Genomic DNA, 10,642 nt, shown 5'->3' with positions numbered 1-10,642 from the left:
GCATGGCTTGTGATTTGTATTATTATTATTTTACTGTAGTGATCACCTACACTGGAACTATTACGCTGTGCTTACTCTATGCTCACTACTTAGACACAACACATGAAGTGGTCAGCTGAGTTGTCGGGCACCGGGAAAACTTGTTACATTCATAAATGGAGCTCGTTAGCATGTCGGCCTCTGTCACTGTGTTGTCTAGACTTGAAGAGGTGTGGTACTTATTTAAAGCTTAGCTCGACACAGAACACCTATAACATACAGAGGGCCTGGGTTTGAGGGGAGGAGTTTCGCAAACATGTTGGATCACAGAAAGGGAATGGATACATAGAGCTATGTGGCCTTGATGGAGGTTTGCCCTCTGAGAGCCTTTCTATTTTCAATGGTTTAGTGTGGGATTGAATTTGTAGGTAAGTAGGTAACTCATGTATGATTACAGTGGTTTGTAGTAGTATTATACTCTATGTACTGAATTTAATAGTCATGAGTGAATCACTTACCAGCTCCAGCAAACAGCGTTATTTCAACACAGGAATGTGAGCTCTGAAAACTTTTGCTAATTGTATTGTAAGATCATCTAAAAGCCGACGGTTACGGCCTTTGGGAACCCTGTATATAGCCTTCTACCCCAAACCAAACACACCTCACGTTCACAGTATATAAAAATTAAAGCATTTATTAAAATATATTAGAAGTTTTAATTTAAAAAATCTAACAATATGTACAAAGTAATGCAAGTGTTGGTGACTTACTAGCACCTGTTTCTTTTGGTGATCCCTGTAGTAAAGTAAACAGCTTGAAAAAATAAACCATTATGATTTTGTAAACATTGTCAAATTAGAATTTCTCAAAAGCTGTATAAATTAATTTACGGTGCAAAAGAAGAAACCTGTATTTGAAACCCACATTATAGTGGAATGTGTCTGATATGTCTTAAAGCTTTTAAAGAACAACACATCATTCAGTGCTATGATTAAAAATTAGCAGCCAGCTTCTGCATCCTCTTCTGAGCCCCAGTCAAAGGCTTCGGTGGAGGTAAAGGTGGAGGTGATGGCGCATTAAATGGGGCAAAATCCACCACGTCCATATCCGGCTTCTCTTCCCCAGGGCACGGTGGTGATGGCGCCTTAAATCGGGCAAAATCCACCATGTCCATAACAGGCTTCTCTTCCCCAAGGCACGCTGGCGCCGGCGGCAGCATATCTTCGGACTCTTCCATGGTTGACTTCTCTTCATTGGCTGACTTCTTATTTGGATGGCATAGTTTGTAGTATAGAATTTTTACTATGGTTCCAACTATATAGGATGAACCTGCACAAATGAACACAGCCCATGCTGGCATGCCAAACACGGAAGGCTGAACACAGTCCCACCACCACAGCCCCAGCAGGACAAAACTGTCCACTGCTATGAAGAAATGATAGATGATACTCCTTGTTATGATGAAATGACAGATGATACTCCTTCCCCTGGAGTCGTCCTTGGACACATTGAACGAGCAAAAGTACCAAATGAGAGCTACGGTGCCCCGATAGAGCCATTCCCCTGCTGGGGTGTCCATGAAGTCTGTTTTCTGACGCCAGGCCCATAGGAAAAAGGTCAGCCAAAGGAGGAAGAAGTGGACTGCGATCATCCCAACGGGCAGGGTGGAGGCAGCGAGGGCCACTGCTGCCAGACGCGGGGCGATCAGGAAGAAGTTCCACAGGAAGTACACTAGAGATGGGATCCAGGTCATCTTGGCCTTGTCCTTGCTGAAGGAGCGCATGACGCGGTGGTACATGACCACACTGAAGGCAATTGCGGCGAAGGAACCCAAAGTCTTTAGACCTGCAGGGAAGGAAGCAGGAACATGTGAGTTGTGGTGCACAACACTCAGTGTTGGGAGTAATGCATTAAAAAAAACATCAAAAAGTGCTTTTTGCTGTAATACAGTAATGTAAGGCATTACCAATACAATTTCAGTAATATTTTACTCGGTACAATTCTCAGTAACTGAAGTTACTTTGCTTTTTAATCCAAAATTGAGAAATGCTCAATTGGCACCAGAGAAGATTATCCAAGAATTAAAAAAGTCATCTATGCTGGTCCTGGAATTTGATTGCCTTGTTTAGATGACTGTAGAAAGGGAATTTGAGTTATCTCTGCCATTCATGCAACAGATCTAACATGGTTAGGCTATACTTCTCATTTCAAGCAGTGAAAATAACTAAAATGTTGCTTTTACAGACAAAGATCGTAGCCATTATTCTTAAACTATTTGCATTAAGTCTACACCACTGTAAGTGGAAGGAAAGGCAACCAGGAATGATGAGAACCATTTAAAGTCAACATACAATTTCACTATGGCTATATATTACTATATTAAGTTGTGAGTGACCTTTGGGGCCTACATCGTCCCATGAGCCATAACTGCAACCATTATATTGTTCTTTTGTTAGCCTTAAACCTAGCTCAGTCATTATGCCATACCACATCACCTCCTGCTGTGTAATGAGCTGCATTGAACACATGAAGATCTATTGAGAACACCAAATCCATATTTCCTGTTATTTTGGTGAAAGTAATGTAAACGTAGTGTAATGCCTTACAATTCAAAGACAGTAATATTGTAATGTAACAAATTACTTTGAGATGACAGTAACAAGTAATAAATAATGCATTACGCTTTTGAAGTAACTTGCCCAACACTGACAACACTGAAACACTTCATTTAGCAAATGCGACCCACAGTACAGATGAACTGTAGCCTACATTTTACTTGTATACAGCAAGGAGGCCTATGTCTGCTCCCTGGTCTTGGATGTTTCCATGTAAGATGATATTTCTATGTATTTGTTTAAAAATGCACATTTTGCACATGCACAGGAGTTAGCTTATGAACTCTTAAGAGAATGTCAGGCTTCAAGACAACTGAACAGTGTGTGTATGTAAGTGCAAAAGCCAGTGTCAGGTGTCAGATGGACCAGACCTGATGTCTCTGACTAGAGGAATACAGAGGGTATGAAGCAGAGGGGAAGGCCTTGGCGTAGAAATAGTAAGTGGAGAGAACAATTTCCTGTTTTCTATGAGAAAAAGTTGTCTTTGACACAAAGGAGACTTTTGTATGATGATATTTTAGAGGGACCAGTAAGACTGGTCTAAAAGACTGGATTTGGGGGTTTGTGTAGGGCTTGGTACTGCCCTGTAGACCATAAACAGTGTTGGGAAGTAACAGAATACATGTACCGATACTCTGGATTATGTATTTAAAATACAACATATGAATAACTGATTATTGGTTCTTGTTTCTTAACAGTGTTCTGCAAAAAGGCATGTAACTCCCCATGTGTTGTTGAAATTAATTCATTTAAAATTAATTTGTTTAGCCTATGTGCAGACAAGCATCTCTGTTGTAAGTTCTTTGACACAAGGACGTTAACAGTGTTTCATAGCGCATATACTGTATAAAACCTGTCATGACCACACAATGTATTCCTGTTCAACATGCACTTAGTTCTTTAAGCGCTTCTTATTATGATTTGTATAATATTGTTTTATTTCCATTAGGCTGTTGCTTAATTTGACATAATTGTTTATTATTGATATTCTCCTGTAGTCTTACCATGTTATTGTTTTTATATTATTGATTGAATGGACATTATTGTTTATTATTGCTTTCTTCCCCTCATTTTCATTGCTTATTTTATTAGGCTATTGATTGAATTGACATTGTTGTTTATTAGTGCTATTCTCCTTATTATTGTTTGACCAACATTCTAATCTGTTCCCTGTTAAATTTTAAATATTATATTGTTTTTGTATTTGTATTTCGCTTTGGACAAAGGTGTCTGCCAAATCCCATAACCATAACCATAACCATAAAACCATCCTCAATGTAAAGCAGGTTGTGGGTTGTTGTTGACACTATGGGTCAACTTTATATAACCTCACTGTTTCATCCACTGTTAACAAAATATTATACAATGTAATCCAAAGTATTCAAAATATGTTAATCACTTTGAGTAATCTATTGGAATATGTTATGTTATATTCTGTAGTGGAATACATGTTACAAGTAACCTTCCCAGCACAGATCTGATCACAGGACTAAAGAAAAAGGTAGAAGGCAAAGTGTTTCAGGTATTTCAGGTATATCATAAGTCATGGGAATCAGCATTGTCATTCTCTGCTTGTCACCTCGCATAAGTCATTATTATATTATCCATTTTGCATACGGTCATAGAAAATGAGTTATGTGAAATACCAGTACATGCCTAAGGCATGCAGTGTCTCATCCGGTGTTTCTCACAACTCCAGATTGCACCAGCTTTCTGGTACCATCATAGAATCAATTAACTGTGTTAATTTCTCAATACTTTCTGTTTATATTAATACATTTACATAATTTACAGAGAAATATTGAAATGAAAGCTGATGATGAACACCTTGTTTTTAATTAAGCATTATTTGTTTGACAACATTTTCTGCACCTTTTCAACAACAGACAAAGTTGCACAACTTCTGACCTTGACATCAGTGGCTTGACGATTCCAGATGTTTAATAAAAGCACACTCTCAAACTTAATGTTTGAGGTCCCTGGAGGTCCCTGGATAGTTAATATGTGCCCTGTAATTTTACCTGTGACCCATTCAACATCTTCTCTATGTGCGATGATGGCCATCATTAGTGTCAGTTGTGGAGCGCTCTCGGAGAATGTCTCGATGAGGCGCAGCAAGCTGAGGTCATGGGTCAGGAAGACAGCGATGCCTTGCTTCTGTCCATCTCTTTGTGCAGTCAGGCTACGCAGAGAGATCTCCATCACGCTTGCAAACCTGCGGCAGACACCATGAGACAAGGCCACAAAGGTAAGCAGGAATATAATGCTGAATGTTGCTAAGTTAAAAGAATATCCAGTCCACCTACTAATGAATGAAGTGATAGTGAAAAGAAGTGAAGTGAAAATATCTATATATATAGTAGGCCCTGTTTGAACTTATATTTATCAGTAATGACGTTGTCTTATTCACATAATCAGCAACAATATAGATGTCATTTTTCACATCAAACAATACAGAGGGAAGTAATAAATACAGCAATACAACATGAATTGGACACTAAAATGTTTGTGTGGTTGCAGTCAGACTTCAGCTGGTAAAGTATGTACTGTAAATAGAAACTAACTGCTTTCCTGTAAATGGGTGGACAAAACCCTCAATGCACTGCCAACACATGTGGTAACAAAACCCCCTCTTTGCAATGCCAACCACTAAATCCTATCAAATGACAGTTTCAAAGTCAGTGGTTATCTGAATGCAAGACATTCACAGAACTTTAACGGTCACCAACCTGAGGAAGACTCCCAGTTGACACACATGGAGTACACCAAGTAGTGTTCTATTATGAAAGTACTTTTCCAGGTAAATATATTTGGCAAGCTCTTTCTTCTCTTCTTCAGAGCTATAGTTATACCAAAGCCAGCTGAATGCCTGCAGCAGCACAGACGATCCCACTAACAGGAAGATTAGCACTCCCATACTGACGTATGCCTCCTCCTGATAAAAAGTCACAACTGCCCAAATGTCAAGTATCAAGTCTAAGAGGAAGAATATAAGACCTACGATGTTCAACCCAAAGTCTGAAAAAGGATAGAGGAATGGGATGCCGTCATCCATTTTTCCTTGAGTGTTGTTGCAATTTCTCTTCTTATTCAAACACACAACCCAGGGTTGTAAGCATTCTTCCTGAAGGGTTAAAAAAGAGAGAAAAATAAAAAAACACTCGAGCCAGGGCTAAGATATGTTTAAACAGAGCAGAGACTGACTTCCTCTTGCCCCAAAATAAAACAGCCAAAGGGAAAAAACTGCTAACATTTCCATGGTGGTATTCCCAGGGTGTGAACAACTGAAGGACAAACCCGAAAAAGAAAGTACAACTCAAAGAATCCCGACAAGGTGTCTCCGCCTCCCTTTATGACATAATGCAGCCGTTTCCTAAAACATTCTTTGGCTCAGCCAATCACAGGCCATCATGGTACACCACACACACTAACATGACAGCAAAGATTCTTCAATCCACTCTGACGACACCTTGTGCAAAGTTCATGAATGTGGTCACATGCTCTCACGTACAGTCCTGCTTCTGCATGTGAATCGCAACCAGAACACCACATATGATTATGAACTCATGGGCAGCAAGAGAATAGTCATGTGTGGACAGCTGATCCACAGCTTGACCCAAACCACACAACCAGTGTGATACATCATACTCTCCTATTAACACTATATTTTTACACACTGTAAAAAAAAAAACTCTGCCCACCTGTTTATGGCTTGAGAGTTTATTTTTTTCCAAGCTCCAGGAAGTCATGCACACACTGAACAACAGTAATCATCACACTGTTGGAGTGCACCACAACACTTTCTCATGCAGCATAAATTCACCTAAAACACTTTGCAAATGTGGACAATCTTGTGTGGTCGGTGGTTGATTTAAAAAAAAAAAAATTAAAAAAAAAATTTCAACGGAGATGTTTAAGAATGACAGCATTGTCATAACCTGTGTTTCCATACATAAGGTGCCAACATTTATAATAGCTATATCTAAAAACAACTATTAAAAGTACAATTCTCTTTATGTGGCAGAGAACTATGAGTGAGGTATGTTTATTCTCCACTAAAAGCATGAAAAATATAGTTTAATAACATTCACATTTCTGATGAGCACAAAATACGCAGCCTGCTTTTTAAATATTTCACCACACTATTAAATATAAAAAAAACAGTTTTGTATAAAATATGTTTAAGGATAGCTTAGAGGAATATTACTTTTTTCACCTTTGAGCATAAACAAGACAACATACTTCATGATATTTACTAATTAATTTGATTCTTTTCACTGGCACCAAGTGCAATCATAAGAGACAAAACTGTATTTGATCGTGCACTTCAAAGTGGTAGGAAAACACAGCATGCAGAACAGCATCAATGGCATGTAACAAGACAAACATTCAAAAAATACATCGTAACATCCATCTAAACTATGTTTTGCCTTCACGTCTGTTGATCTGACCCATCTCGGATGTGTCGACACCGGCAGTGTAAAAAATTCTGGCGTGTCTAGCCATTCTCTTGTTATGCGGCTCAGAAGGAGTATCTGTCTGTGTGGACATGGCCATACAGGACACAGACATAGATCCATCTGGCTCCAGCTTCCCGCCCCTCTTGTCCTGGGGTCTCCACAGCTTAGGATGGAAGTAGCAGTAGTATAGAGTCTTCAACAGCAGCCCCAGAGTGTAGCAGACGGGAATGGCCAGGACCATGATGATGGCGTACGACTGGGTCAGTTCTGTGTCCCTGTAGTACCACCACGTGACCAGCAGGATGGCACCGTCCGCTATCATGAAGGAGTGGTAGATGATACTCCTGACCCTGGTGGACCCCTCCGCCACGTTGAACCAGCTGAAGTACCAGATGAGTCCTACGGTGGCCCGGTACAGCCGCTCTCCGGCCGGGCTGTCCATGAAGTCGGTCCCCTGGCGCCAGGCCCAGAGGACCAGTGTGGGCCAGACCAGCAGGAAGTGGAGGGCAATGTAGTGGGACAGGACGGAGGTGAAAAGGGCCACGCAAGCTACGCGGGGCGCGATCAGCAGCAGATTCCACAGGAAGTAGATCACCGATGACGCCCAGGCTTGCTTGGCCTTGTCGGGGAGGAAGGAACGCAGGGAACGGTGGTAGTCCACCACCATCCAGGCAATAGATGTCGTAGAGGCAACCACACTCACACCTGAGGGGCGAAAACAATTCATTACTTATAATTAAGGAGGCCCATCTCTGATAGACCCTGAATCTTCTATCGATTGCCTACACAGTAGGCCTACACTCACTGTAGCATAACAATGCCATCTAATAGCGCAACTTTTTTATTTTGTGGTCTATGCAATGCTTCCTTCCTCTCAGTTTTGTTCCTGTTCAAGACAAAAGGCCATACATGTATTTGACTGATGCAGACCTGCAAGATAATTTACAGTTCCAATTGGTCCCTCTCAACAGCCCACTTTAACACATCACATAGTCATTTGTGAAATGTCCTGGTATGCTGGCCATTTCACAAATGACTCAACTAAGTCTTAGTGTTACACCCTTAAACGTATGTGGCCAATTTCCCATAAAGGGATTAAGTCTGGTCCTAGACTTATGAACAGGAATGGGCTAGAGGCACACTTACACTGGATGGTCCTGGCCTGGTTAGTGAAGAGCATGATGTAGGCCATTAGGGTCAGTTGAGGTGCACTCTCACAAAAGGTCTCGATGAGCCGCAGCATGCTGAGGTCGTGGACCAAGTACACGGCATACTCCGAGCCCTGCTGGCCTCTCCACCACACGCGGAAGCCCTGCCAAATGGCAGTAAGATGCCTAAGAATAGATCATTGACGACAGAAATATTTGAAAATTACCTACAGGGAACTCTTTATTATCACACTCCACCCATATAAGTAAATTATAATCATCAGCACAGACTGTTTCCAGATCAGTTGACACTTTTTTCGTTGTCCTGATCTGTTCATCTAAACTCCCAAATCTGTGGCACAACACTATACGAGTCATGACAATCAGGTGTAAAGATTGAAGTACTTGCTCAAATACAAGAGGAGACAGCGTTGTGAATCGGGATACGAATAGCCATCTATCTGCTGTGCTGTACACGATGTGCTAACAGCAATACAGTTTGGTGCATTGTGTTGTCATTGTGTTAACTTTACACTTCAGAGCTCAATAACATAGTAGTTACCGCCAAACTGCGGTTTAGAGAGCTAAATACAGGCTTACGTTCTGTTTAAAAGAAAAGTTTTTACCTGAAGAAGAATCCAAGTTGCAAAACGTGCAGACAACACGAGACCTTCACACGCCTCTGGCCGCAAAACAAAAATTTCTCTGGTGCTGTTTTCACCTCGAAGTTTTCTAAATCTCTGTCGTATTTGAACCAAAACCAGCTAAACATCTGGATGACCACAGACGACAGAACCATGAGACCAACTAACACTCCGAACCAAATGAACTCTCCATGGCAGTAGAACTCTTTGGCAACCCACATATCGGAACCGACATCGAACACATAGGCGCAGACACCAATCACACTGAAAAGAAAATCCAGCCATGAATATTTTGAGAAGGGAGAACAGTCCATGGTGGAATAACGGTTCCCTGCTACGTAAACTTGTAGTCATTCATCACTTCATAGCGGTGCTTCCCAGCTAGCTAGCTACTACCTTGCTTCACTGGCATAGTTTTCACGCGCTTTTCTCAAACTTGTCTCCAGTCGCTAAATAATTCTCCTTATTCTCTCTTATCCTAACAACGTTTTACCAGTATATCCAAGAAATACATTTTTAGCGGGGATAAGTGGCACCCCTGCTTCTTCCACATGCCTCGCCTCTCAAAGTTGGCCACAAAACTGTTTCCGAAACAACTTTCCAAAGAGTGCTAGCCACACCCACCTATACACGTGATTGGCTGTACTTTCTGATGAACAGTTTTGGCTATTTGACTAGACTTCCCTAAACATAATTAAACAATGTAATAACATGTAAACAATTAAGTGATTCCTTTAACAATGTCACCAAAACCTGCATAGGCAATAACGAAAAGATAGCCTACAAAAATGTGACCTTCACTTAGCCTATGCGCTGCCACTGATGTGACAGGTCAATGCCAGAATGTTGAATGGCTATCCTATGGTTTAATGGTTGATAGGCTACAATCACAACAGCGAAATTAGTGCTTTGGAGTAAAGTGTCTCTCATTTGACATAGGCCTACAATAACAGCTTAAACATTTGAAATACTATAATTGAGGCAAAATGTTCGGAGCAACTCGTGGTCGGTCTGTGCATGGGTCTGTGAAGCAACCTTGAGTTTTAGGAAGGCGCAATATAAATGTAACTTATTATTTATTTATTTATCTTATTATGAAGTAGCATAGGTGTGTCGAGTATAGTGTATAGTGTAGTGTTGATAACTTTCGTTATGTCCCGTTGCTGATGGGCAGATTGGCTGGGCATATTCAGTATACTACTTCCGGTATGACGCACTTCCTGTGCCATGTGTCTCAGGTGCTGAAAGATCTAACTCCTAATCAGCAGCATGGATTTGCATTGCCTACTTTTGATTCCATTCAAGGCTGTAGCTAGAATCAACATTGTCACATTAATACATATTCATGAACAGAATTCAGTTCAGTTTATTGTCATTATAGAGCAGAGTCAGTACAACGAAATTGCAGTGTTGATCATGGCAGTAGCTAGGCCTACTTTCCGGTGGATGTCTTTGTACCAATGTGCTTTGCTGGCTGGTCAGCGACAGTGCAGTTGCCATACCACAATTTCATGTAGGATGCGCAGCAGTAGAAATTTGCAAGATGTGTTTGTGACAGCTGGGCTCTTTTCTGTCTCCGAGGCGTTGTTCGGCTTTCTTGAACAGAAAGGAGGTCTTTTGGAGACCAGACATGTCAGGTCTTCGGCGATGTGGACACCAAAGAAATTGAAACATGTCACCCGCTCAACTTCTGCATCATTGCGCCCCACCTCTTTTTATATTTGAGGAGGCACACAAGATTCATTGGTAGGGCGAGGGCGGTGCTTGAGGGGAGACCTGAATAAGTTCTCCTCCCT

The 10,642-nt window shown here is 41.1% G+C and overlaps 2 protein-coding genes across 3 annotated transcripts; both read right to left on the bottom strand.

Annotated features, from left to right (window-relative positions):
* Positions 1-497: 497 nt before the first annotated feature.
* LOC121696162 (XK-related protein 8-like) lies at positions 498-6,156 on the bottom strand. 2 transcript variants are annotated; one of them, XM_042077493.1, is made up of 3 exons: positions 5,324-6,156; positions 4,616-4,809; positions 498-1,824 (listed from the first exon to the last, which is right to left on the bottom strand). In XM_042077493.1, exons 1-3 carry the CDS (start codon positions 5,647-5,649, stop codon positions 971-973), a joined length of 1,374 nt encoding a protein of 457 aa, XP_041933427.1. In that variant the 5' UTR covers positions 5,650-6,156; the 3' UTR covers positions 498-970. The 2 variants fall into 2 exon arrangements, with proteins under 2 accessions (XP_041933427.1, XP_041933428.1); XM_042077494.1 differs by having other exon boundaries at positions 5,596-6,154.
* Positions 6,157-6,298: 142 nt separating this feature from the next.
* xkr8.3 (XK, Kell blood group complex subunit-related family, member 8, tandem duplicate 3) lies at positions 6,299-9,454 on the bottom strand. Its single transcript, XM_042077563.1, has 3 exons — positions 8,829-9,454; positions 8,201-8,388; positions 6,299-7,759 (listed from the first exon to the last, which is right to left on the bottom strand). The coding sequence occupies exons 1-3, from the start codon at positions 9,158-9,160 to the stop codon at positions 7,014-7,016; spliced, it is 1,266 nt and encodes a 421-aa protein (XP_041933497.1). The 5' UTR covers positions 9,161-9,454; the 3' UTR covers positions 6,299-7,013.
* Positions 9,455-10,642: the final 1,188 nt, after the last annotated feature.

Source organism: Alosa sapidissima, chromosome 21 (assembly GCF_018492685.1).
Source record: "Alosa sapidissima isolate fAloSap1 chromosome 21, fAloSap1.pri, whole genome shotgun sequence".
In the NCBI taxonomy this organism is placed as follows: domain Eukaryota; kingdom Metazoa; phylum Chordata; class Actinopteri; order Clupeiformes; family Clupeidae; genus Alosa; species Alosa sapidissima.
This window is presented reverse-complemented; position numbering and strand designations above follow the sequence as displayed.

Coding starts and splice junctions, on each gene's coding strand:
- LOC121696162 (XM_042077493.1), bottom strand. CDS start 5,649: ATGGATGACGGCATCCCATTCCTCTATCCTTTTTCAGACTTTGGGTTG. Junction 4,810..5,323: donor CAACTGGGAGTCTTCCTCAG/GTTGGTGACCGT, acceptor TGTCTGCCGCAG/GTTTGCAAGCGTGATGGAGA. Junction 1,825..4,615: donor AGATGTTGAATGGGTCACAG/GTAAAATTACAG, acceptor CCTTCCCTGCAG/GTCTAAAGACTTTGGGTTCC.
- xkr8.3 (XM_042077563.1), bottom strand. CDS start 9,160: ATGGACTGTTCTCCCTTCTCAAAATATTCATGGCTGGATTTTCTTTTC. Junction 8,389..8,828: donor CAACTTGGATTCTTCTTCAG/GTAAAAACTTTT, acceptor ATCTATTCTTAG/GCATCTTACTGCCATTTGGC. Junction 7,760..8,200: donor CCAGGCCAGGACCATCCAGT/GTAAGTGTGCCT, acceptor TTCGCCCCTCAG/GTGTGAGTGTGGTTGCCTCT.